Here is a 27,838-nt window from a genome sequence, read left to right on the forward strand (position 1 = left end):
CTGCATTCAGGCATGCAAAAGTCTGGGAACCCTACAGCCCGCCTCTCCATCCAGGCAACTGAGGCAAGCAAGGAACATTCTGGCAGTTCAAGGTCACATTCCAGCCCAGCAAAGGCACTCTGTCAAGGAGAGGGGCTGTGCCCTAGTGAGGGCCCTGAGGTGGGGGATAGAGAGGTCTCTCAGCCTTTCTTTGTGTGCTATGCTCATTCTAGTTCTCTTGGGAAATTAAAGCTGTACTTCCTTGGGATGGAAGTACTATCGTACCCTGAAGAAACAAGTGTCTGGGGAGTACTGTGGGCGTTTTCCCCCCAGGTTTCCTTAAAAAAAGCTTTCCAAAGCCCCATGCCACAACATGCCTATTGCTTCTCGAATTCCTTACATATACAACTGCTCCCCCTTATCCCCTTGAGACGCTGTCCTCCAATCGTGTTCATGCATAGAATATATACAGTACATTTTTCCTTCTGGAAGCTATGCAATGGAATGCGTTTGAGAAAGAAAGAAAGAAAGAAAGAAAAAAACCCACGCGAAAGTAATCCTGTAATTTGACGCCAGGAAAAGCAAAACGGGGCAGCAACTTGATCTCCAGGGATGAGAGAAACTCCAATTAATGTTTAACGAGATAGGATGGTCCGATGGGATAATAGTGGCGTGATCCGGCACATCCACGCCCCAAAAAGATTTAGAGGAGCACATGGAAAGGCAAAGGGGAGGAGGGAAAGTCGAGAGAGAAGCGGCGAGAGAGAAGCGGGCGAAGGGGGTGTGCGCGCGCGCTGTGTGTGCAAGCGAGCTGTGGGATGCGATTCCCATTTGCTGTTCCTTCGCCCGGTGCAACTGCCGCCGCGCCAAGGGCAGCTCGCTCCAGTAGCCCGCTGAGTGCAGGGCCCCGCCGGGTTCTAGGCTCCGCCCGCGCCGGGTTCTAGGCGTCGCGCTGCGCTCCAGAGCCGAGCCTTTCCGCGTGCGGCGGCTTCTTCTGGGTCTCTGCCGACTCCCGCGTTCTTCCCAAGCGGGGGACACGATGGGCGGCCGCTGCTTGCGCGTTCCGCTGCTGCTGCTGCTGTTCCTGCTGGGCGCGCTCTCTCCGGCTGCCGCCAACCTCCACGATCCGGACGAGGACGACGACGACCTGGTGGCGTCCTTCGCCTTCGAGGAGGAGAGCCAGGCCGACTTGGGGAAATACCGGAGCGGGTCCGCCGCTTTCCATCGGAGCAATAAGGTGACCGTGGCGGAGAGGAGGACCAGAGGGACTGGGAAGGCTCCGGCTCCGGCTGGTGCCCTTGCTGCTTCTCTCCCACTCGCCTTGGGGTGGCCTGGAGGTGCACCTCCCTCCTCCGAGATCTAGTTTGAGGACTCTGGTCATTCCAGACAGGCGGGGTTTGGGGAGCAGCGAAAGCCCCTGGCTCCCGTGCAAAAGTAGTTTTACGCGCTGCAATGGAGCTTATTATTTCATAATATGTATATATCCCTCTTGACTTCCGAAAAAGTCGAAGAGATTTAAAAAAAAAAAGACCTTAGGCTGCAGTTGCCCGGGAGTCTAAGCTCCAGCGAATTCCGTGGGACTTCTGAAGGGATTGGCAATGTAAGGATTGCCCAAAGGACCCCATAGAGGCCCCGGGTTCGCATTGCACAGATGCTCGTTCCTTTGCTTGCGAGCAGGCAGCCCCTAAAGCAGAGAGGATCTTGCCTGGCGCTGCCTTGCTCCCTGCCCTCTGGAACCCCCCCCCCCCCGCGCCCCACCTGAAGCCGAGTGTGCATTATTGGGAAGCTTTGCGTGCCTGCTTCCAACCCCAGCATCTCCAGGCAGGACTGCGTGAAAATCCTGGAGGGCCGCTGCCAGTCCGTGCCGGCAACACTACGCTAGAAGGGTCTGACTCAGTTTGAGGCGGCTTCCTAAATGGGCTGTGCTTTCTTGGGCGGGAATGAAAATAATCTCTCTGCACATTGTCTCTTTGCACATGCCCCAGGCTGCTCTCATCATTATAGTCAGCTTCACTTGTTTCTGGGCAGGGCTCTGGCATTCAGAAACATTTCCATGGGAGGATCCTAGGTTGACTTGAAGCCCTGTTTCTGTGGCACTGCTTCCCCAACCCCTTCCCCTGTCTGGAAACTTGCTTTCCCCATTTGGAAGGATAGTAGTGGATGCTTTGGGATTTCTGCTGCCAAATTCAGACACCCGCGGTAGGTCAGGGCTTATTATTAGCATCATCATTCATGAAGCAAAGGCTCTTGTGGGAACAAGGACCCAATATCCCCCTCCCCCGTTATTTTGGATCTGTTCTGTTTCCTTATGAAGTCACCCCTCTAACCTCTATGGAACTGTAATGCCCTCTTTTTTGGGGAGGGGGGTGTTGTCTCTTGAAGAAGGAACATTGAAATCTTATGTTCAGGCAGCAGGAGGAAGAGGCTTTGTGAAGCATCCATTTTAGGAAACTTGGCCAGGCACCAGTCATATACCATTGTAACGTTGGACATGCCTTAAAGGCTTCTAGGATATTTTGCAACGAATGCACACCTGTTGCATTTTGCCTTCACTCAGAACCTCCTCGTCTGCTGAAAGGTAGATCTGCCTATTAAGGTCTTGTGATCTCTGGTGACATGCCTTCTATTGGAACTATTCATTTTTTAAAATGCCTGCTTTGTCTTGCATGTGAGTTGAAAGATCTGGCATCCAGGGAGCGGTTGGGAAATGCAGGGGTTGTTCTCCTGGGACTCTGCGTTGTATTGTCTTTCTTTTGTCTTTGGGGCACTTCTGAGCCTTGCCTCTTTTGAGTGGATGCCTTTGTGCAGTCCACCTGCCTTGCAAGCTCCAGCCATGATAGAGAATATCTGCTGCCTTGGCTTGTGCTGTGCAGGGTGCAAGGCTGACCTACCTCCTCTCACTGCAAAGGACTGTCAGGAAGAGCCAAGGTGTTCTTTCAAATTCACTTCCCTGGCTTTTAGAGGTGGAATCTGCCCAGCGATGAACCAGGTGGTATGGTCAATACTGGAAACAGTGAGCAGTCAGCATCTGGATTTCCTAGATGTGCATGCAGGTCCCCCCCCTCCCGGGGGCCCAAAAAAATATATGGGTCACTGGATTTTGTTTTAGGCTTCTTTAAAAAAAAATCAGAACAGTGTAGGGGTGCGTGAAAAATGAAAAGAGAAAGAAACACAAATGGAGATTGCTAAAAGATGGGGGGCATCTATACGTGATCAACACAGAAGATCTATAATTGGATCTCTCAGCATCTTAAGAAGCACTTGTAGGTGGGGAGGGGAAATGATTTGGATAGGATTTAGTGCTGAAAGACAGGTTTTTAAACATTTCCCCCAGTTTAAATTTCCTCTACCCAACGCTGCCACAGAGATGAGAGAAAGCACATCCAGTAATGGTTTATGTCTTCCACGCTCCACAGCTAATAGCAGCTTCTGGGAGGTGGGGATTTTAAATCACGGAAACAGTGCAGAGAAGCAGCTCCCCGGCCCCAGTTCACTCAGCATCCAACCCTGATCCAAATCGGAGGATGTGACTGCTTTTGAGCAAAGATGTTGGGAGGTCTGATTCTGGATCTCCCATGTCCCATTCATCTCAGCCCTGTGCGATTGACTAGAAGATGGGAGAATAATTTGTGCTGGATTCAGCAAGATTTGCTTCACAAAATTCCTGGTCCTTCCCCCTTTCTCATAGTTGCTTCTGATATATGGTACAGAATCAGCTTCCTTCTAAGGGGCAGATTATAGATGACATGGTGATGTGTGCAACAAACTCCCAATTTATTTTTTAAAAAATAAAAAGCATATTTTTAGTAGAGGTGTGTGAGCTTGTGTTTACGCAATCCTTTCTCTGCTGATCAGTTTCCTCACTCAAAATCTCTCCCTCTCCTGCTATTTCTTACACAAAGTTCTATACGTTTATATCCATATCTGTGGGTGGAATTGCTAAGAGGGAGAGACTTTGAACTGGAAAAATGACCAGCACATCTTTCCTTCACTTTCAAAACCACATCAATTCTTATTTGTCGTTCACTACACAAATAAAGATTGTGCTGCTTTATGTGTGTGCACTTAACAAGGTGTTGTTTGCTTCTTAAAGTGGCTGTGTTGAGCCAGAAAATGTTAAGTCAGGGGAGTGGTTGAGTGGAATCTGTTTCCTTTCCAGTGAGGTGTTAAATATTGTGGTGTAGTAGTTAATATTGAAGTGCAGGCCCTCTTTGTGACAGCACACCCGCCCCTACCACATCTCTTCTGAGGCTATAAAGCAAAAATGATTTTTGGATAAATGCAGGGACCCCTTTCCAAGTTTTGCTTAATTTGCAGCCTGATGGAGAATTTTGGTGGACCTCACTATTTTGATTAGCCATAATAGAGGGTGGTTGGTTATCTGGTCATTTCCTCTTTTAGAAAAGCTTTATTTGGTTGGCACGCAGAGGAGGCCTCCCTCAGGGCGATGTCGCTGTCATTCCTGCTATGAAATCGGTGGCACTTTGCTCCTTCTCTGCCACACCACTGGCTCATTTCATATGCATGTCAAAAGAATGCAAAAGAGGCAATGCCCAGTATGTGGGACTGGGAGCAGAATCTCACACTTTCTTAAGGGCACCAGAGCCCCACCCTGTGCTTGCGCCACCCTCCTAGTGGGGCACGTGCTTCTGCAAATCATCTACCGACTCTCTACTTCTGTTTTGTCTAAACGCAGGACTTGTGGCGCCTGCCAGGGCAATACATTGTGGTGCTTAAGGAGGAAACCCACAAATCTCAGACATCAAGGACCGCCAAGCGCCTGCAGGCCAGAGCAGCCAGGCATGGCTACTTGACGAAAATCCTGCATATCTTTGAGGACCTGTTCCAGGGCTTTCTCGTGAAGATGAGCAGCGACGTGCTGCACATGGTAAGTCCCTCTTTCTGCATCGGGGCTAGGGAACTCACGATCTCTCCAGACGTCAGCCCCAGCCAGCATGGCTTATGGGCGGGGATGAGGAGAGTTATAGTCCCATCACAGTGCTATCAGAAATGTCCAGTGTGTGGAAGAAACTCTTTATTGTCAAAAGTATACTTACAGGTTGGGAAAAGGCAGGCCCACCAGTCCTGTTGTCTCCCCTCAGTTCCAAGTCAGTCTCCTATATCCATCTCCTGGTCCTTGACATAGCCCAGCAGTATTTACAAGCACAATAGGTACTTATTTACGTTCAGATCTTGGCATGTCTCTCATCCAAGCCTCCCCTAGCTCTACAGTTTTATCAAATGCAGCATAAAATATACCTTGTGGGGTTCACCAGTGGAATGGGCGTTGTTGGCTCCCCACAGCTCCAGATATCTGCTCCAGAGGGTTGGAGAGATTTGGAGAGGTCGGGTTCGCCAGAAGCGGCTTAGTCATGCTGGCCACATGACCCAGAAGTTGTACGCCGGCTCCCTCGGCCAGTAAAGCGAGATGAGCACCGCAACCCCAGAGTCGGCCGTGACTGGACCTAATAGTCAGGGATCCCTTTACCTTTACCTTTAGGGGAGCCATACTGGTGGAAGAGGAGGGGGACAAGGGGAGGACCCACGCTGCAAGTGAAAGTCTCCACCCGCGCCATGCCAAATGCCATCCAAACCCTGGGAGGGAGGGTCTTGTAGGCCACCTAGTCGAAACCTCCCTGCTAAGAATGGAGCAAGACTATCTTGTAAAAGATGGCTGTCTAGGCTGTGTTTGAATATACGTTGTGCAATGCCATATCAGTGAGCAGAAAGAAAAATTCCCAAAACACTTTGGGGGGCTAATACTTGTGCATCTGTCTGCTTTTTGTTTCTGGTTTTTGTCATCCCTACAGTTATTATTTTTTTTTAATCATTTCTGTTGTATGAACTTTCACTAAGTCCCTATTCCCCATTGCGTGGGGCAATGATGTGGGCCTTCTGGCAATGTGCGACTGGCCGAAATCAACCAGGATCTACTGAGTGGTGTTTGAGTTGTTTTTAGTACACAAAACTGAACAAGTGAATTCTACTTGTATAAATATCTCAAATTGTTTTTCCCATAACCAGTAGTGGGAAGGCTGTGTGGTTGTGTTGCTCTCTTGTCTTCCTGGGGCTGCGCATGGCCGCTGCTCATAGACAGGGAGGGGGAACAAGGCCGTAGGAGCTCAACATGGCGCGGGGCAGAAGGAACAGCTTGGCTTCGCTCTGCTCCCACACCATACTGAACGCCTCCTTCTCTCAGTGAGTGGCAGCGAAGCACAGAGTTGTGAAAAGTGGGGGTCAATGTAGGCCGCCATCCCTGTATGTAGCCTTAGCAACCGGCACTGCCAGTAGGCCAACTGTAGTTGAACTAAAATATATGATCGGGGTAAGAATAAATAAATCAAGGCAGTGCACTTTTAAGAGCTTTGCTTGAAAAATATCCTTTAGTTGGAATGCTTGAAAGTAAGTTAAGACATCACAACTCGGCAGCATGCTGTTCCTTTATATTGTTTAAATCTTAAAGAGAACAAAAATGAAAGATACTGGAAGCTGGACCAGTTAACATTACAATATTAGTACAGTAAGTGTCCAACTTAAACTTGTGGGTATTCAGTTTTATGTGTGTGGTAAAAAAATAAATATTTTTTTAAAGGGAGGTGGTTCTGGGGTTATATGACCTTGGTAACCCCCCCCCATTGAATGGGATAGCTCAGGCGCTACAGCATGACTCTTAATCTCAGGCTCATGGATTTGAGCCTCACATTGAGTGAAAGATTTCCTTCCAACTCTACAAGTCTGTGATTCCGTTTTCACTATATGTGACTTTGGCTTTTGGCGGTCTCCCTGGAAATAACCCTAACATAAGTTGTGGGCTTACTGTATGGCCAAGGACCTGTACACACACACACACACACACACACACACACCCTCTTTGAAACCAAACAATTTGACTGGCGTTGTACTCGTTCCTTATGTTACTAATTTATATTATGAAACAATGCATTTTTTAAAAGAGATTTTTTTTCTCTGCAGAAAAATACTTAACTTGTTCACCGAATTTATTTCCTCCCCAAGGAGCCCCAGGGCTTCAGATAGACATACAATTTGAAAGCAAAGCAAAAACATTCTAAAGCAGTTTAAATATTCTAAAAAACAGTAACAAAAAACATCTAAAAGTTTTGGTTAAAAACGTTTGGTTAAAAAGCATTTACAGTTAGAACATTCTAAAAGCAATTGCTTTACAGTTAAAAGCGTTCTTCCATCCAGTGATCACAGCGTTGCCGGGAACGATATCCTCTTGCCACCAAACGATGCTTCCCAATTTCCCCAACAGCCTTTGAATGACTGTAATGTGCTGTTTTTTCTCAGTGTGCTGAGTTTGTTATGGTGATGGGAAAACCAGGTTCAGGTCTCTGCTCAGCCACAACGTTCTTTCGTTGGGCAGGAGTGCATGCTGTGTTGACTTTGTGAGATTACCGCACGGCTAATGTTCTGACCTCCTTGGCAAGATACAAATAAGAAGCAACTTTCCTCTTTGTCTCCGTGGGAGGTGTTTGGGAGGTGTTTTGTGATGGCTTCCCCCCTTTCGTTCTGAGAAGGGCATATTTGCATGGACTCCTGTGGCTTTTTACAGGACAACTGATAACCCAGTGGTCCTTTCCAAACATCTCATAATCTTACGATAAGGCAGGTGCCATTTGAGAAATCCAAAGTGATGCAAGACTCAGTGGAGGCAAATAGGTTTGCTTAATCACTTCCTAGCCGCTTACGATGCCAGATACGCTTCAGGCTGGTAGCTGTGTGAAAGTCTGCGAATCAGAGAACTTAAAGAGCGTTGCAACGCTAAAGATGATGCCAGGTGTGCCGCTGCTTAGGGGAAATCATCCGATGCAGAATGCAAACACTCCTGGTTTGGGTTTTCTAAAACAACTCATTGACACAGCTCTCTCTGCAGGGTTTTAGACACCCATGTGCAAGTTGCGACAGGTGCAGGGAAGAGCATCTCATGCCCTCTGTTTTGCTGTGCTTGCGGTCACCAAGGCTTGTCTGCACACGCATAAGGGAAGTGGAAGGGAAAATATTCAGGCGTGCTCACAGATGGATGTGTGCGCATGCATGCACATACCCAAAGAGAGAATGGGCGAGAGGATTAGAATTTGTGTGGGAGCATGAGAGAGATCGAGATTGTGTATGTGTGTGTGGTGTATGTTTGTGGGGGGCAGCGACCACAGAGTTAGCCTGCAGCAAGGAGATTCTCCCACAGTCTGTCAGTGGTGTGCTTCCTGCATGCAGTAGATATTTACCAACAAAGGCCTCAAGCGCTAAGCGCACACAGGAGAATTTGTGACTTGCCGCTACAACAGTTTGAGCTGCTTTGAGAAAAAGAGGCTGGAAAGGCTCCCTAAATGGTGGCAAAGGGGGAATTAGCAAATATGAGCTAGAAGTCAGACGGTGGAAGGAATTTTGTCAGACATTGGAATCGCTATTAGAATTATCCAGAACTGGAGGAGTATGTCTTTTTCCATTTGTTAAGTACCTGCCGTAATGCTGAGTTCGATAATAGCTGCATAACTTGTAATGGTAATGACAAGAAAATTAAAAACAAAGCTATCAGAGATTATGAAATCAGAGAATTGTAGAGCTGGGACCCCCCAAGGTCATGTAGTTCAGCCCCCTGCAATGCAGGAATCTTTTTGCCCAATGAAAGGAATGGACTCACAGAAACAGTTACGGGAACAAGTGATGTTGCTGGATGTCAGGCGTTGTTGAATGCATTTATGAAACAGAAGCCTGCAGAATTTTGTAAGGAGGACGTGTTGTGCATAGAGAAGAAGAGAAGTCTTTGGTCTCTGTCCTGCCATCTTTCTGGGTCTGAAGGTATTGGAGTCTAGCAATGTCTGGAGGGCCAAAGGTTCCCCAGTCTTTCTCTCAGCCCCTCCACCTTGCCTGCTACACTCCTATCCTTACCACCACCAACCTTTTCATTTTCCTCTCTCATCCCTACCCTTGCCCTAAATCTCCAGCACCTTCCCACCCTGCTAGACGTCCTCATTCCAGCGTGTCTCTTTAGCTTCCTAAGTACCAGCCAGACTGGCTTCTGATACCTGCAGGGAAGGAAGGCTCTGCTTGTGCTTCCGAATGAATATGGAACAAGGTTGGATGGGCAGGTCACCACACAAGGCAGGGCCTTCTCAGTGGTGACACCCCAGTTCTGTTGAGATCAATTTGAGCCGCACTCACGGCTCCTCCAGTTCACCTGTTAAGCATTCATCCTGATTTACTTGCACAAGGTTTACACAGAGGTTAGATTGTATCCAGTCTTTATTGAGCGTTCGTCCTGATCTGTTTGAGCCACCATCTGCATGTTAATCCTCTGTTGACCTACTTTTCGGTGCATTTCCCTGTCACTTTCGAAACCAGTTTCTTTTAAAAAGTGGATTTGTTGCTCCAGGGCACTAATTGTATAAATCTGAATTTCCAGATGCTCTCTCATTGGTGGGGAGGAGCCGCAGGGAGAAGAGGAAATTACACAAATGGCCTCTCTCCACATTCCGTTTAATTTTGGACTCCACCTCCCATTAGCCCCAGCCAACATGGCCACTGCTCAGGGTGATGGGAGTTGCAGTCCAACAACATCTGAAGGCCCACAGATCCCCCATTCCTGTTATATGCTCTGTATACTTTTAGGAGAAGAGTAGGATGATGGCAATGATATTTCTTGCGTGACTTGCACAGTTCTTCCCATGTCATCTTTTGTGCAGGCTTTGAGACTACCGCATGTGGATTATATAGAAGAGGACTCCTATGTGTTTGCTCAGAGCATTCCTTGGAACCTTGGCCGGATTGTCCCTGTGCAAGACGGATCTACTGAGTATAATCCTCCCAGTAGGTGATATTCCCATTCAACCATGTGTGCATGAGATCTATGGAGTCAACAACAAAATCCTATGCGGAGGGATGGCGCTACCTATCACTGATTGCTTGGTCTGCCACTATGTGGTTCACATGGTACTGCATTCCATGGGTGTGGGGCCACCACCAATAAGGCCCTGTTTCACATGCTTGCTGCCCTTACAGCCCTATTTGGGCCTGAGACCGTCACATGACAATAGCGAGACCAGCTCCGGATCCAGTGGATCTCAGGCTGGCTTAGTCCTGCCCCTCTTTTCCCCAGGAGCACTCCATCTGGGGGCTTTCTGCTGGTGAATAACTTGCCAGCATGCCTCTCATCCCCATGCTTGGCAGCTGATGCAGAGCTGGGCTGAGCCAGTGGAGATGAGCAGAGGAACAGCCTTGCTGAACCCACCCACTCAATCCAGCTTGGTGTGAAGGTTGCTTTGAATTGCTCTGCATGTATATACACACACGTCGTCTTTCTGCAACATAGTTTTTATTCGTTTCCTTCTCTAAACTGTTCAACATGATTGCATTGGGATGCATCTTTGTTTACTTTAGAGCATATGACATGCAACAATTACATGAAATTTAAAATGGAAATAAAACAACCGTAAGTACTCAGATAAACGTTTCTGAATCTGTTAACAAAGTTGTGTCAAAATGGAGACCTTCGGGTGACAAACAACTAATACGTTTAATGAATGAATGAAATGAGTGTTTGTGCCAAAATGATTACCATTGTTGCAGATATGAAATGTTATATATAGTAAAGTGCATTGATTGCTTCAATGGGTGACCAAAAGTAAAAGGTATTTTGTATCAATAATAATTAGAATTTATAGGAAGGGAGGAGGAAACGGGAAGGGGGAGAAATTGAAACATGTACTGATTAAAACAAAATTTAACAATAAGCAGAGTGGATTTTCTGAATATCTCTTTTTGTTTTCTGTTAAAACCACTAGATGGTTAAATGCTGAGACCTCAAATAATTACTGGATAGGCTACTTCACTTTTTAAATAGCGAAGTAGACTGACTCACCCTCATTCCAATTTCCGCTTTCCGAAGATTGCAAATCTGGCCTTAACGACACAGAAACAGAGCAGCCAACTCACTTGTATTGCCTTTGATCACCAGAATAGAAGGGATAATCGTGTTAAGTCCAATCTTCCATTTCCTTCCCTGCCTGCTCCGTACAAGACAAAATTGGAGCAGCTCCCTTTATAAATTGCTTGCGCAAGATAAACCTCATTGTACATTGGCATGCTGGGATGCTGCGTTGAGAGCAATGCCTTCACTGCCTCTTGGCGTCACTGACTGACTGTCTCCTCTTTTTAGACAGAGGCGACCTGGTTGAAGTTTATCTGCTGGACACTGGGGTCCAGAGCAACCACCGAGAGATCGAGGGCAGAGTGTTCATGACTGAATTTGAGAACGTCCCAGAAGAAGATGGCACTCGCTTCCACCGACAGGTACGCCAGCTCTGCTTCACGAGCAATGACGACTTTCTTGCCACCTTCCCCCTTTACCAGTGACGTTGCTAGAACCCAACGTTTATTATGATGGCTCAACCCTGAAACCTTTAGTCCTTGGAAGAGATTTGTGGGATTAAGCACCAGTTACGGTGTTTCTGTGGGAGCAGCATGTGAAATTCAATTCAGTTTCTTCAGGCCAACTTCTTCCTTATGTTGTAAAGGGATGCTCACAACTGTACCGCTGGGAAGTGGCTGCGTTCTTAACAGACACTCACAATTGTGGGTGCTGATTGTGCTTCTCTGCATCCCAGTGAGATGCCATTTGTGGACAGACCTGACTGCAGCTGGATTCCCTCTAGAGTCCTAGTCTTCCCATTGGGTCTCTTCCTCTCCTCCAGGGCGGAATGGCCTCTTAAGGTGGTTTCAAATATGTACATTGTATGGAGATTTCCAGATTGAATGGCACAATTGCGGTGGAAATCTATGCATATGCTCAGTGCCATCTTAAGAGGCCTAAAGCCAGTGAGATAAGGTCCAGGGCAGCATTTTTCAAATAAAATTGAACCAAAAATTTCATACCAACTAATTTTTGCGCTGCAGTTTGACACCTGTGGCTGGGCTTTCGTCCTGCCTCTGTGGGTTGAATTGAAGGGAAAGCCCACAGAAGGAGTCTGGTGGAAACTGACTTTTCAACCCTGATGGCCTCCACCCCAGAAAAGCCACTCCTTTGGTTTGGAGTAGCTTGTTGAATGGGGTGGGATGTGATGCAGTGGGCTCAGGAGGAAGGGTCCAGTCCCTGCAGATTGAGTAGAAACACCTTACAGGAGCTACCTCCACCTGACTTCTGAGGATCCTCCCGTAGCCCTTTACACCAGAGCCTACTCCATTCAGCAGGGTCCCCTTTCTCTAGGGAGAGGTTTTGGGGGAGGGGGAAGGGCTGTCAAAAGGTGGGCAGAGTGTGAAAGCCAGCTTCAGCCAGCCCCTTTCTGCAGGCTTCCCCCTTGAGCCAACCCCATGGATTCTTCAGTCACAGTGAGGCTTTTGTTCAGGCAATATCAATCTACGTTTTTGTGCTTCGCTGAGTTATTGTCGCATCTGAAAGGCTCCATGTGCTCTTTTCATGCTTTCTCTGTATGTATATGGCAGAGGAGGCCCCGTAACATTCATGACTTGCTTTTTAACGTGAGCTGTCATGCCGACAACTTGTCCCCTTATTCCGTTGCTGAATTCCTCATAAAAACGTGTTACTGCGTTTGGTGGCACCACTGGGATGGTGTTTTCTTGAAGCGGGAAGTGTCAGTTGAGCAAGTAGGCCGGAGGCAGTTCAGTTGCTTTTTATCTGTAATGACAATCATTCTTTATGTGAAGGATCAAGGGGCTTCCAGCCTCTCATATTTGTGGCACAACCTGGGTCTGCTTAAAGCCCCTAATCTTTTTCTCGACCTCTGCAGCCCCGCTCTCGATTTAGCATGTTACTAATGGGGAGGGAGAGCAGTCAGCTCTTCACAGGATGAGGGAAAAGGGTTTGGTTGTTTTTGCCTAGCGAAGGGGTGAATAATGGGGCCGTTGGACAGCACAGAATTTCAAGATAGCTTTGAAAGGATGAAATTATGGCTCCAGTCATGCCTACCCTTTTACATTGGGAGCATTTATTCTTCTCTCCCTGCGCCTTCCAATAATGGTAGCATTTAATCAATTACTGTCCTGAATTATGTCTTCATGTCACCCCGACATTCTACTGTTGCTCTTTTTCCAAATACAGTGGTACCTTGGGTTAAATACGCTTCAGGTTACAGACGCTTCAAGTTAAATACGCTTCAGGATGAGAACAGAAATTGTGCGGTGGCAGCGGGAGGCCCCATTAGCTAAAGTGGTACCTCAGGTTAAGGACAGTTTCAGATTAAGAACGGACCTCCAGAACGAATTAAGTTCTTACCCCGAGGTACCACTGTAGTTTTCAGTAAAAAATAATTTAGAATTCTCTAATATAATTCAGCACTTCACATTCTTTGGGTTCCCCTTTTTCCTCATGTTTGTCAGAGGCAATGGAACCACTCGGTTCTTTAGCCATACTGAGGCTGCAGGGTGGTTTTGAACCCGACGTCGTGAAGGATTGCCATTCATGGTGTGCATGAGGGGGCAGAAGCAGGTGATAAATGGCGAACTTTATGCTTTGTGGCAGGCCAGCAAGTGTGACAGCCACGGGACCCACATGGCTGGTGTTGTGAGTGGGAGGGATGCCGGCATCGCCAAAGGAGCCAGCGTGAGCAGCCTCCGAGTGCTCAACTGCCAGGGGAAGGGCACTGTGAGCGGCACTCTGATGGGTGAGTAAGCAGCAGCTGTTTGCCAAGGGGGAGCAGAACTCTGGAGTCCAATCTGTCCAATCCCAGCCAGACTTTGGATGTTGCTGATCCACCACCGCCTGGGGGAGGAGCCTGTTAGGTTGAATGGACTTAGATATTCAGTCCAGTTCTTACAAACTCAGCTCTTGCTTTGTTTGGCACCCGGTCAGGTTTAAAAACAAAAGGGGGAGAGAGAGAGAATGCGGTCAAAATCTATTTTATATTGAGAGATGGAGCTTATTTTGTGGTTTCATATTTAAGGACCCCTGGGAGAAATACTTAAGAATTTAGTGGAAGTACATTGACCTCCACAGCCCACTTCAATGGGTGCATGGACCTGTCAGCTGGACTCTAGCTCAAGAAAGTTTCTGCCATAGCAAATGTTTGTCTTTCAAGTCCCACAAAAGTCTTCTTGGGTTTTTTTGTTTTGTACTATCACAGGCTGACCCTTTTGTCCATTGCACTTGCATGGTTCCTCTTTAAAACAAACAAGACGTTTCCTTCTCCTTCCTTTTCTGCATAGTAGGACAGATGTGTGTACAAAAAGCTCCTTTCCCTCTTTCACATGTGCTCTACTGGTTTGTCTCCCCAGCTCAGAAACAGGGCAAAGCACACACTGTGAAAAGACGTGCCTCGTGCCCTCTCGTTTGAGCAAGACAGCTCAGCTGCCCGTTTCCTTTTATTCACATGACAGGATTGGAATTCATTAAGAAGACCCTGGATGTCCAGCCCTACAGCCCACTGGTTGTCTTGCTTCCCTTGGCTGGTGGTTATAGCCACATCCTGAACACGGCCTGTCGCCTGATGGTCCGGATGGGAGTGGTGATAATCGCTGCAGCGGGCAACTACAAGGAAGATGCTTGCTTGTATTCACCGGCATCAGAACCAGAGGTACGTGAGAGGGTTAGCTTGCTCCCTTGTTCTAGGCCCGTAGTAAAGTAGCCCAGTAATTATTTGTGCCCCAAGGAAACTTCCGGATTATCTCATCATGGTTGTAAACACAGCGCTCTTCCATTGAGACAGTTTGCCACACGGAACTGCCACTCATCCACTGTGCGGTTGTCAAGTACTGACTGGTGCACACACCTGGCTAGCCTACCTGCCATTTGATGGAATATTAACACTCCAGGGCAAGACTGCTGCCACCTGCCATCCTCCAAACCAAGGACCGGGCAGCTTACGGATGGAGAAAGATTCAGTTGCTGCCCTAGAGCATGTTGTGGATATCTTGGCCAAGCCACACATTCCTTTCTGCAACTACATTGACTCCAGATGTAAAGAGGGGGAGGCTGGCATTTAGCCTTGTGGGTCGTGATTCTTAGAGCAGGGTCTATACCACAGCCCACTTACAGAGTTGGCTGAAGAGGAAGCCATTAAAAACACACACGCTAATATTTTCTGGAGTCTCTGGTCACACCCACACCATCCTATCTCCCTATAGCACTACTATACCACTTGATGATAACAGTCGTGGAGAATCCTGGAAACTTGTTCGGGTGCTGGGAGTTGTAGCTCTGTGAGGTCAGTACCCTTCACAAGCCACAGTTTGCAGGATTCTTTGGGGGAAGCCACAACTGTTGAAGCGGCGTAAGAATGCTCTAAACCAGAGGTTGGCAATCTAAGACCAAACCAAGCTGCACACTCAGCAAGTCCCTGTGCGTTGTGCTAAACCGGAGCAGCGCAGCGTGGGGACTCTTCCACAGCACCGGAAATCACTTCTGTGCATGCCCAGATGCTGAAAAGTGCTTCTGCACAGACGTGATTTCCGACGTTGTGCTGCGGCAGCCCAGCCTGGCAACCCCTGCTCTAAATGCCTGGGGTGGACAGGACCTCTTCCAGGTATTTCTGGGTGTTTTCCCATCGATGTTGCACAATGTGCTTGTGCTGTTTAAATATACACTAGAGTTTAAACGTAGGTTTGACAGTGGAACTAATTACTCAGGCAGGTTGGCAGTGGGATGTCTCTTGCAGAGGCTGGACAGTCCATCTGCTGGATGTTTCCTGCATTGAGTAGAGGATTGGATTTGATGGCTTCTGCCATCTAAGACCCTCTGCACCTCTAGGAGTTTGCCTTTCTTCTTTGCTCCACACCACCTATGATTAGGTCTCGTGTCGTCATAGGTTATCACAGTGGGGGCCACCAATGTTCAGGACCAGCCTGCTTCCATGGGCTCCTTGGGGACCAACTTTGGCCGTTGTGTGGACGTTTTCGCCCCCGGAGACGATATCATCGGTGCCTCCAGCGACTGCACGACTTGCTTCACCTCACAGAGCGGGACATCCCAAGCAGCTGCACATGTGGCAGGTAAAAACCTTACGGCAGAATTTGTGTGACTGCTGCTTGGCTCCCAGCGGGGTCAAACTCACGGAATTTCTCTGTGTCTCTAGTCACACCCACACCAAACATTTAAAGCACATGGCTTCCCCCCAAGGAATCGTCTGAACTGTAGTTTGTCAAGGATGCTGGGAATTCTAGCTCTGTGTGAGCGGTGAACCGTGGTTCCTATAATTTTTTTGTCTGGTAGTTGTTTTTCTCTTTGACATCTGGTGGGAGGGTGCCACTACCAGGAAGGCCCTCTGCCAGTGCCCTGGATGTAATGTGCCCGCTGGATTCATCTCACATTTGGCAGTAGTGTGAAAGGGACCCCATGTACATAGGGCTTACCTTTATCACGAGATAGTGGGAGAGCAACCTTGTTACTCATACTCAGCTGCCTTTGAAAAGGTTGGCCATGGTCTCCTAGATAGACCGATTGGGGGGTGTGTGTGTGTTGGAGGCCCTATATTGCAGTGGTTCTGTTCTTCCTGTGTGTTCAAGCCTGGAAAGTAACATCAGCGGAAGTGCTTTTTGGCCTGGTCCTAATGCTATGGAGCTCAATAAGGCGCCATTTTGTTCCCAATGCTATTTATCATCTATATGAAGCCGTTGGGGGAGTACTCATTAGGGGTTTTGGAGCATGCTGCCGCCAGTATGTTGACAGCTCTGTTTCTTCATAACATCTAAAAACAGGAGGGGCTGTGCAAGCCCTGGACTGGCGCCTCAATGCAATGGTGGACTTGATGAGGGCTGATGAACTGAATTTGAACCCTGGGAAGACAGGGTGGATAGTGGTTCCATGTCTGGAAGATAGGGCCGTTGCCTGTTATGGTTGGGATTGCACTCTAAAGGAGCAGGTACACAGCTTGGGGGTTCTCCCAAGTATGTATTTGTCATTTCAAACCTGTTAGAGCACGGGTTCTGAAACTTAGGTCTCCGGCTGGTTTTGGACTACAGCTCCCATCATCCCTGGCCACCGCTTCTACTAGCTAGGGTTGATGGGAGTTGTAGTCCAAAAACAGCCGGAGACCCAAGTTTCAGAAACCCTGCATTAGAGGATACATCTTTGTGTTATTACAGCCTCTGTAACGAGAGAGGAAAACTGGGATATAAATTTCCTAAATAATAAATGAGTGAGTGACCTCTGTGGTTATAGGTGTGCCTTTTACCGGCCACTGTAGTTCACGAATTGGTAATCTCGAGACTGCATTTCTGCAATATGCTGCATGTAGGACTGCCCTTGGGCCTAGTCCAGAAATTCCTGCTGGTGCAGAATGGAGGCAGATGGCCGACTGCATGTGACACCTCTGCTAAAACATCTGCATTGGCTGCCCACATGCTTCCAGGCATGTTACAGAGAGGCCTGACTGGACTCAGCTGGAAGCTGAGCATGCCATGTTGCTGGTCCCATCCTGTGGAACACTCCTCAAGCTGGTTAGGCAAGCGCCATGGCTTTCAAATTTTGAAGACCTGTGCATCTGCTTAATTTTTTGGGTTGTTAGCCATTTTCATGATTATTTTGAAATGGTTTTTAATGGTGTTTCATATTGCATGGTGGACATTTTGTTGTACATCGGCCTAATATTTTATGAGATGGGTGGCAGCATATAAATATTTTGATAAATAACAAGTAAGTAGCTGGGAAGCTGCCCTGTGGCCCATCAGATCCTCAGTGTCTGAAAGCTGTGGCCTTGGCAGGGCACATCCATGTGAAATGACAGCCTGACCTTTACGCCACAGAATATTTTCCCGGCGTGTGCACATGCACATGCTCTCACCCTCCCCCGCTCCTCAGGCTCATTTGGCAGCTTTGTGTGGATGCAGCTGGGAATACCAGCGTGTGTGTCATGGTCTGATAGTGACATGCCTTGTGGGCTGTTGCGCCGAAGGCTGAATGCATCGAAGAGTTAACTGCTGCCAACACATTTCCTTACTAAATGGTTCTGTGCATCCTGGAGGGTGCCTGTGGCGAGTGTAAAAACAGATATTTTTAAGAAATGAAATATGCAGCTTGAAGGGGAGAAAAGGAAAAGGCATTTACTTAACGAAGAAATAACTCCTCCGATTAGGCTATACTGGAGGAAAGGAGTTCCAGATGGCTGAATAATTTGTATTCTGAATTATCGGCAGAAGTAAACGCCCAAGAACAACAAAGCAATTTGCAGATTAGAAGGTGGTTCTTGCTGTTTGCTTTATCCTGACCAAGACCACCTGGGTGTGTGCACCATGCCGTTCCATGGAGAAACTGGCTGTTCCATCCATTGAAGTGAATGGGGAAGCTCTTTAGAGTAAAGCAGTGCACCCATCAGAGAACCCCTCTGCCCACAGTGAATGTATGTGTTGGGCCAAGTATCTTCTGTGGGGCCTTTCTAAAAAAGCAGACATTTGCCTGCGTTTGCCTCTTGTTCTCTCTCTTTGGCAAGAGCATCAGACTCAGTTAAGTAGCCTGGATGTATAATAGACCACGGGGTAGAATCCAGCCAAAGTTAAGCACTTTTATGTCTCATTGAGTTCAATGGGAGAGATTCAAGCACGTGCCCAGGTGAGTGGAAGAGCAACACAACTGGATCCAGCCTCCTAACATCTTACCAAACAGCTGATCAACTGTTAATGATTAAGTGAATTCCATCTAAACAGCTGCACACACAGAGAGCCAAAACACTGAGCTGTTAATTTCACAGCACGCGCGCACACACAATTGTATAACAGAAAACAGAAAAAGATAATCGCCCGATCAAGTTTTATATACACAAACACACACAAGCTGCCAAATAATGCAGAGTAATATGCACGTTTCCATAGGAATTGCAGCCATGCTTCTGAACTCCAACCCTGACCTGTCCATCTCCGAGTTGAGGCAGAAGCTGATCCACTTCTCCAGAAAAAACCTCATCAATGAGGCTTGGTTTCCAGAAGACCAGAGGCTACTAACTCCAAACAGGGTAGCTGGGCTTCCCTCCAAACTGGTAGCAGGTGAGTGATCCTTATTCTCGTTGGCTTCATGCTTTAGTAGAAGAGCTTTGACAGGCCATGACAAGGGTCCATTTGACGTTCTCTCCCCCCCCCCCCCCGCCTTCCAAAATGCCACTTTTCCAGCTCAACTTTCGAGTGGTTCCCAAGCACCTCCTTGTGATGGGTCTCGTGAATGTGTGTGTGTTCTCCAGTTGGCTGGACCAGGGAAAGAGCTGCACTCTGTGGGGCACTGCTAGGCACCTCTAATGGCCACGAGCCACTTCCTTTCAGATGAGCAGCTGTACTGTCGTTCCGTGTGGTCTTCCCTGTCGGGGTCAACCAGCAAGTCGATAGCTGCCGCCCGCTGCAACAGCAACGAAGAAATGTTCAGCTGCTCAAGCTTATCGAAGAATGGCAAGCGGCGAGGCGAGCGCATGGAGGTGATGTTCTGTGGGGGGCCAGGCTACGTTTTGGAGCTGCTGTTTTACATGCAGACACAAGCTTTTCAGTGGGTTATGGAGGCTTGCTGGCACTTCCCTGTGTCTCACTGCTGTGCTTTTCAAATTCCAGGATTACGGAGGCAAGAAGGAGTGCGTGGCTCATAATCGATTTGGAGGCCAAGGCGTCTATGCCATTGCCAGGTGCTGCATTTGGCCCAAAGCTGACTGCCAGGTTCATGTCCACTCGCAGACTGCAGAGGGCACGGCACTGCAGAGTGTCAGCTGCACCAAGGACGGCCATGTATTGACAGGTATGTGACAACAGCTATGATGGATGCAATCTATATTGTCGTGCCAAAGCATCTTTCCCACGTGGGTTCTGTGTTGCCAAGGAAGGTTCTGTGCAGGGAAGAGGACTCCCTTACTGGACCCAGACTTATGTGGCCAATAATGTGTTGTGGCACACTTGCAGATCTTATAGTTTGATGCAGCCACAGTCCCATCAGCATTGCACTGTGTGGGTTGGGATGGGCTTTCCCACCTGCCATCTTGGGACCACTGTGTGACATTTGCAAGCAACTCTTTGTGAGCTTGCATAGTTTGCAGAATTAATAACTACCGGTAATGAAAATTGAACAGTTTATAAGTACAGTTTTATAAGTACCTTGTATCCTAAATGCCCTGGTGCTTGGACATTTTGGCTCCCGAATGCTGCAAACCTGGAAGTGAGTGTTCCAGTTTGCGAACCTTCTTCGGAACCGGAACGTCCGATGGGGCTTCTGATTGGCTGCAGGAGCTTCCTGCAGCTAATCAGAAGCACCACTGAGGTTTCCAAACGTTTTGGAAGTTGAACGGACTTCCGGAAGGGATTCCATTCGACTTCCAAGGTACAACTGTATTTGCACTTGGGGAATTCTTCAAAGCCGGATAGAATTTATTTGGAAATTGACTAACACTTTTCTCTAAACTCACAAAAGCAAAGTTTATTTTTTTTTTAAGCAGTGGGAAAGTCAAGTACTGGTCAAGGATCCTTAAAACAGCATGTAAACCTATTGCATGGTCATGGCAACATCCGCACACATTGCTTATGCATGTACAATGCCCATGAGCAGTACAGTGCATGCACACTCAAGTGGGCAAAACAGCTTGTGGGAACAGGCCTTTCAGTAGGTCTGAACAGACAAGGCTGTATCCCACACTACTGCTTGGTCTTTTCAAGGACAGCAAATTGGGTGATTTGGGTTTATATTTGGGTTCTTGCAAACGACAACATGTGGTAGGATGATGATGTGAATTGGAGTGGGTGGAGACAGACAAGCAGAATGTGATGCTGATGCAGAAACCTCTTCCATACCCCAGCTAATTTCTGACCTGCAATATAAACCAAAGCAAAGAGAACAAAACAAAAAAAAGGAGATTCCCAATGTGAACATTCCAAATCAACTTGTACCCATGATTGCATTCATCTACACACACCCGTGTCACTGAGCATATACCCTAATTTGATCTAAACTGGCAGGTTGCAGCTCTCATTCTCTGGCTGGAGATTTCAGTGACAGCATCAGACCTGAACTGGGGAGAGAAAGCCATCGTGACCAGTGTGTTGGCCAGGCAGGTGCAACCGTGCATGCTTCCTGCTGCCATGCGCCCAGCCTAGAGTGCAAGGTGCAGGAATACTCTTCTCTGGAGTACACAGCAAAGGTATGTGGGTGTCGTTCCTTTAGGGCATGGGTCACCAACCACTGTGGGTCCATGGGCCCTTTTGTGACCTGGAGAAGCATGCACCCCACAACTTACTCTGCTGGCTATGACAGACAGCTTCTTTCAAGCCTAACTTCAACCTCTGGCAGAGTTTAATCACTTTTGGGCCTCAAGTGGAGGCCACTTGCCATATGATTACTGGAATTTGCTCCATGCCCAAGCTGACTAAGAGACCCTTCTGCACAATGATCTTGTGGTCTTTTAGCTGCAAGTCCATTTCTTTGGGCAGGGATACTTGAACCAGGTGCAGTGGCAGCAGGGTTGTGGGATTCTCTGTATAAGAGGCTGCAAGGGAGAATGAATAGACCTATTTGGGGATGCTACCTTCTGGGCTGCCTGTTCTAGAGGTTTTCATCTTTGTCGGTGTTGACTAACCTTGCCTTCTCCATCACAGGTGATGGTGACCTGCGATGATGGCTGGACTTTGACAGGATGCAGTGCCCAGTCCCATGGCCCCAACACACTTGGGGCGTATTCTGTGGACAACACGTGCGTCGTCCTGAGCAGCCCAAGGGGCAAAGGAACAGCAGCTCTGGCCATCTGTTGCAGAAAGAGACTCTTTGAAGATAAGCATGGTTCCAATTATAAGTGACAGACCTGTTTCCACCCCACCCTTTACTATCTATCCCTGGAACTACTGTGTTAAGACCACACCCCAATAACATCACCCTAGTGAAGAAGATATTCTTCCAGGTGGGACTCTAGAAAGCATTTGGGGTGACCTTAGTAGAATGCTCCGAGTTTACCAGTTTGCCAATAGTACCACCATCTTCATTATGGGGAGATGGTTCTAGTGATGCCCTCTCAGTAATACCAATTGAGATGCATCCACAGAATGATGTTGACAGTAGGTTAGTCAATAGTTCCCCTATCTGCCTTTTATATGTATGGCCAGCCACTTCCAGCCCTTTAGGATGTGTGACAGCATCGGCTCCTTCCAAGTTTCTTCTTGTCCCAAAACTGCAGGGTAGCCAACCATACTCCTTATTGATGTGGTTTCCTGAAAACAGCATGGATTGGGCAGTGCTCTGGGCTCAAAGTGACATTAATGCACATACATGCATTCACTTAATGTGTTTGACTTCTATGATTTTTGAAGAACTGTTCAGTATTTCTTCAAAAGCTGGGGATAAAGAAGAAGAATGGGAGCTTTGGAGAGGATGAGGTTTTTGTGGGACCTCAACCCCTTCATGCTGTCTGAGGTGTAACCAGCAACTCCCCTTTTGCAGTAATTAGCAGCTTTTGAACTAAATGTTGAGTATCCCCCTTAAGACATTTAATCTGGTAGCTGAAGCAGGATTTTGGATGGATATAATCAACTAAGTAACTGCATGAGAGCTTATGCAGTGGGACTGCCCCTCCTCCATATGTGCCCTGTGGTGCCCCCAAATCTACTGCAGAGGGCTGAGGGAACTCTCAGAAGAGATATAGGGTGTGGGGCAGGGGGGAAGAAGGCCCCATTATGCAAATGGAAGCTGTTCCATTCGCGCAATAAGTTACCACGACTCCATGTCGTGAATTGTATGCTCAGCTTCTCCCCCTCAAAGGGGTCATTCCTTGTTTTTAAAAAAACCATTTACTATGTTAAGTAGCATTGTACCTATCAGGCCAGTCTTGTTTTGTAAACGTTTTGTTTTCACCTTCTCTCCCCAGCAAACATGGTTAACAAGGTTACTTGTCCAAGACAGAGTAGGAAAATAAGGTTAGTCCAGAAGACCCTCTCCGGGGATCCTTAAGCCATAACCTTTTACAGGAGGGAAGGGGAGCCTGTGGTCCTCCAGTTGTTGCTGGACCTACAACCCCCATCTTTCCTGACCACTGGCCATGCAACTGGGGAGTCTTGGGAGGTCCACAGGTCCCCCAACCCCTGCCTAAGCACAGAGAAAAAGTTCCAGTGCCTAAAAATTCTCTCCTGTGTTAAGGCTGAGGGATCTCAGTATCTTGCTGTGGTTTAGCAAAGATTGGGGGAGTCGTCATGCCCATGGAGGGGCAGCATTCAGCTCATACAAACACACCCCTGCATCCCTTCAATATTTCAAGTTCTAAAGTGCCTTACAGACCCCATTTGCAATAATTAACAGAGAGCCTTGCAAATTTAAAACCCTCCTCCCTGAAAACAGGGAGTGGTCAGGATGACTTTTGATGCTGCCTTCTAACCTAGAAATGCCCCATCTACAAAGGCTGTTTACTGTGATCCCATGTTAAGGCGGCCATATTTAATTGGCCACTGTTGCCCCTACCTGTAATTGCGGAAGGCACTGCAAAAGTCATCAGCCGAGGTAGAGGGAACAGTTCAGATTTCATTGTTGGCCTCCAAGAATACCACTGTTGAAGAACATTTCTTTAGATAAAAGTACCCAAAGCACTTAAGATTCAGGAGACCATGAACTATTATTGGCCATAAACCACACATGAGATACTGTGAAGTCAAGCACACTGTCAGCAATTTAAGCCAAATAGTTTGGTTTACTGATAAAGCACTTGGTATCTACAATTTTAATTTTTGTTTTAAGCAGGCACAAGTCCTTCCCTCATTTGGGTTTTTAGTCAAGTTTCCCAACTGCTTACATAATCAAAACTTTATCTGTTGATGTATGTTGAAATAGTATGTTGAAAATACTCTGACAGACCAATCCTTCCCTGTTTTCTCAGAAGTGAGGCTTACTTTCCAGGTAAGTCTGCATAGGGCTGCAGTCTAAACAGCTTTTTCATGAGTAACGTAGACAGCATGTTATACTTTGTAAGTGTTTTTGAACTAACACACATAATAACTACTGTAATTGATAGGTGCTTAATGTAAAGAAAAGCTTTCCTCGTTCTGTGGGTTTTACATTTTTATCTGGAAACTATTTATTCTGTTTTATATAAAACATTTTATAATGCCATCTTTTTTTGGAATAAAGTTTCATATGAATTTTCTTGGGAACGCATAACTGTGTAGCCTCCGCTTAAGCAGAATATTTAACTACAGGTAACACAACTTACGCACATTTAACTTGTGTGCATTCAGCTTGGCTTTAAAAAAAAAACAAAAACAAAAAAACCCAAAAACCTGGCAGTCCTGCCAACCATTTGCACCCAATGTGTTTTGACTAGATGCATTCTTTTTGTTAGACAGCTACCTGACATGACAAAGGTACAGATTTCTGCTAGTCTTCAGTGGAAATCTGAAGTATAGGGCAATTTCCTGAGTAAAACACCAGCAAAATGACATCTGACCTCTTTTCACAACCTAATGATCAGACTGGTCCTTTTTTTGTGTGTGAGAGGAATAAACTTTATTCCATTGACCAGGATTTCCCCCCATGAGAACTGCCTTTTCTTTTCCAGTACCAAGTGCCTTAGGAATTAGTTGGACAAATCCACACACAGCTAAGAGTGCACAGTTGAATCGCAGCTGCCACCCCACCCCATAGAACATTCCATTAAACATATATCATATCCATTTTTCATCCAAAAAGACTGGCAGTAAAAGTGATCACAACATAGAAACATGTCACAATTTACACAGCAAACTAGATTTGTTGCATTTGGTTTTTTTAAAAAAATATTCTTCAGCAGATTCAAGTGATAGCAGCCAGAAATCAATAATCAACCAATTGTTGTAGTTGAAAACGGTAACCATCAACTCTGTACAAGCAGAAAGAGGACCAGAAAACAGCCTGCAATAATGTTATAATGTATGGTGGTAAAACAGAACATTCCAGGGGTTGAACGTTCTGTTTCAGTCTGAAAAGAGACCATCTTTTCCATAGGAAATGATGGAAGCGCCAATGCCTTTGGACAAACAGGAGTGATACTTTTTAATATCACCTCTGTTAACACTCGCTTCTGGTTCAACTTAAAAGTGAAGATAGGTGCTGCAATAAAAATGGGGTGGGACATCAAAATTTATTCAAAATTTTAAAACACCACATTTAAAATTTTGGAGGCTTTTGATAAAATATCTGAATTCTGCCACATTTCAAAGAAGACACGTGTCTTGAGAGAAGCAAATTCAACTGAAATGTCATTGTTTTGCACATGCAGTGTTACCAACACGATTCCTTTGACTCAAAACACATGGCAGAGAATTCCAGCTGGAAGATGTATAGCTGTTTCCTTCAGCAGTGAAGTGACCTGTAATATTCACAACCAGTGCACAACTGTGAAGAAAGCTATTGTGTCAGATCAGGTTTTGCAATAGTACATAAAAGTGAAAAGAAAAAAGAGGCACTTTTTGGCTGTTTGTGCCTTTGACTTGGCAAACCTTTCTACAGTGGAGGTAACCCAGGCACTCTACAACTTCCCCTCAATTCATGTGCATGGTGCATTTCATTTAAATTAAGGCAAAATCCTCAAACAAAGGCAAAAGCAGTGCAGGAAAAAAAAATGTGAAAAAACGAAAAATTGGCACAGAAGAAGCTAGTACCCAGAGCTGCTAAAGACATCACTTAACTGCATTTCGCATGGGAAAACTAAATTGTACCCATGTAGCTCAATTGGTTTCCAGTTATTAAGGAACAAATGAACCTGTTGTATTTTCAATGCTGCCTGGCCAAGCAAAACAAAGCCTACAATCTTTGCCTGTGTTATTGTGTTGTTGTTTTTTTAAAAAAAGATTCATATGTCCCCATGTCACTCAAGGAATCATATACAGCCAATTCCAACTCTCAAATTCAAAAGCATAAGCAAATGATTGCAGATCACATCATTAAGACTACAATTTATTCAATATGTCTCCAAGTGTTAGAATGATGATTTAAGGAGGCAAAACAGCAATAAAATTCTGTCTTAAAGTGCTTTTTTTTTGTTTTTTGTTAAACTTACTCATCAACATTTTTTTTAAAAAGATCCACTGATGCCACAATACATAAATGTATTCTTGGAATAAACAAAGCTACTTTATTGCTCTTATCCATTTACTTTTAGCATCAGGAAAAAAAGTTACCAATTTCAGACTTCCTTGTACCAAAACCATTCCATAAGGAATAACCATCCTTACACAAAAGGGCTGCAAACCCTTTCTGCAAAGCGCTATACAAATGACCTAGGAGACATATTAAATACAAAGGTCCTTGTGTAAACTGATTCTTAACTAATAATTTACAATGCCAAGTGTAAGTCACACATTTTTACATAATTTTGAATATCACTATTCAATATTTTCAGAAAGATTAAAAATTTGCCCTCCATACCTAAAGGCAGTCAGATTTTTTTCTTCTTCTGTATAAAAACTGAAAGTTTTTTTTTTTGCAGCATCACAGAAAAGCAAGTTTTTTTACATTCACTCATTAAAGGTTCACATAATAAAAATTTCAACCACTTGATATTTTTCCTTAAATTGGTAAAATCTTGTGACAGATTTTTAAACTCATGCTTGGACCAGCATCCCACAAGAACCACAAAGGATGCTGGGACTTCCCCCACAGCCTGATGCTTAAACTTCTCAGTTGGAGAATCTCTCTTTAGGAAGTAGCATGGCCACTTTTTCTTAGAAAGCTTCACTTCTAAAAGATGAAAGCGGTGGGATTTTAACAATATCAGAAAGATGCCAGGGGTTCAATGCTTCCGTTGAACGCTTGTTCTTCAGCTTGCAGCTAACCACTAAGGATCCACATCATCAAGGTCACTTTTAGGTTCACCAATCATCATTGGGGACACTGTGCCCTTTCAAAAACACAAAAGAGTTAGGAAAGCATATGTACTCTTCCAAGTATCACATAATGCAGGGGTCCCTAGCCTTCTGGGGTTTGAAAGCACATTTGGAAATCTGAAGCAGGCAACACAATACACCCATTTCACAGAAGGAATAGGCAGTGCCGAGACCACCCTCTCCCAAATAAAACAAATACAGATAAAAGCAGGCAACCTCCTCACCAAAACAAGCAAAACGCCCTCCAACCAACAAAAAACACGCAAACTACCTCCCTCAAAACAAGCAAGCAGGCAACCTTCACGAAACCAAAACAAGCAACTGAACAAAAAAGTGGGTGGGCAAGAAGCATTCTGGTGAAAAGGAGACAAGATGAAGGTGTGGCTGGATGCATGCCCTTTTATTTCTACCCATGGAAAGTGGGGGGGGGGAGCCAAATTCTCTTTAAAGAGTATTGGGAGGGGCAGTGGGTCTTAGCAGGTGCCAAGTCAAGTGTCTCAAGATGTTATGGAGATCATGGGCAGTACCTCGTAGACCCCAGGCACTGTGAACTATCACCGCATAGCTGGCAATTTAGAACTACTCAGCAATTATTTTGCTGATCTGAATGGCACAAGCGTCACCAGGAAGGCGCACTATGGTAAATGTATGCCAAACCAAATTAAGCCTCCAAGATACTGCTGGTAGAGCTAATTCTTGCCTGAGTTCTTTAAAGTCTGAGAGAGTGAATTTCATCTAAGAAAGTAATGTGCTTAAGAACTCCACTATATTGCTTCGAAACATGCATCTTAAACCAGGCTAGTATCAAACCTATCTTGGCTATATTGTGAAACTGTTCTGTGCCTGTTACCCTAAGTATTTCAGTATTCTGATGCTTTGTGCTTATCACTCTTTGGTGCTAGACTAGCCGGAAGTCAAATCAAGCTGGGCAACAAGGCCTTTAAAAGAAAGAACATTGCACATGGTTCTTGAGGAAGACAGGTGGTAAGGTCCTACCCAGCTTACAAAAGTTTACATTTCAGTTTTTGACAGAAGAATGCACAAGCTCAATTCATTTGCACTGGGTGGGGTTTAAAACTAGTTGAAACCACGTGGAGAGCTA

General features: G+C 46.2%; 2 protein-coding genes across 3 annotated transcripts in view; one reads left to right on the forward strand and one right to left on the reverse strand.

Annotated features, from left to right (window-relative positions):
• PCSK9 (proprotein convertase subtilisin/kexin type 9) lies at positions 1 to 25,690 on the forward strand. Its single transcript, XM_081915783.1, has 12 exons — positions 1 to 1,216; positions 4,676 to 4,867; positions 9,681 to 9,804; positions 11,153 to 11,286; positions 13,472 to 13,613; positions 14,326 to 14,522; positions 15,753 to 15,936; positions 18,751 to 18,921; positions 19,192 to 19,340; positions 19,471 to 19,651; positions 20,860 to 21,041; positions 21,496 to 25,690. Exons 1-12 carry the CDS (start codon positions 1,019 to 1,021, stop codon positions 21,691 to 21,693), a joined length of 2,052 nt encoding a protein of 683 aa, XP_081771909.1. The 5' UTR covers positions 1 to 1,018; the 3' UTR covers positions 21,694 to 25,690.
• The window catches only part of USP24 (ubiquitin specific peptidase 24), a 78,459-nt gene continuing 74,074 nt past the window's right edge, over positions 23,454 to 27,838 (reverse strand). For both annotated transcript variants that reach the window (XM_081915667.1, XM_081915668.1), the window contains exon 67: positions 23,454 to 26,750. In XM_081915667.1, the coding sequence (XP_081771793.1) occupies positions 26,688 to 26,750 (63 nt within the window). In that variant the 3' untranslated portion in view covers positions 23,454 to 26,687. The remainder of the gene's footprint in view (positions 26,751 to 27,838) is intronic.

Source organism: Podarcis melisellensis, assembly GCF_964234715.1.
Source record: "Podarcis melisellensis genome assembly, chromosome: 6".
In the NCBI taxonomy this organism is placed as follows: domain Eukaryota; kingdom Metazoa; phylum Chordata; class Lepidosauria; order Squamata; family Lacertidae; genus Podarcis; species Podarcis melisellensis.

Excerpts from the sequence above, each read along its gene's own strand:
- PCSK9 (XM_081915783.1), top strand. The coding sequence starts at position 1,019 with ATGGGCGGCCGCTGCTTGCGCGTTCCGCTGCTGCTGCTGCTGTTCCTG. Across the intron at positions 11,287-13,471 it reads GCACTCGCTTCCACCGACAG|GCCAGCAAGTGTGACAGCCA; the intron begins GTACGCCAGCTC and ends GCTTTGTGGCAG. Across the intron at positions 19,341-19,470 it reads GGCGAGGCGAGCGCATGGAG|GATTACGGAGGCAAGAAGGA; the intron begins GTGATGTTCTGT and ends TTCAAATTCCAG.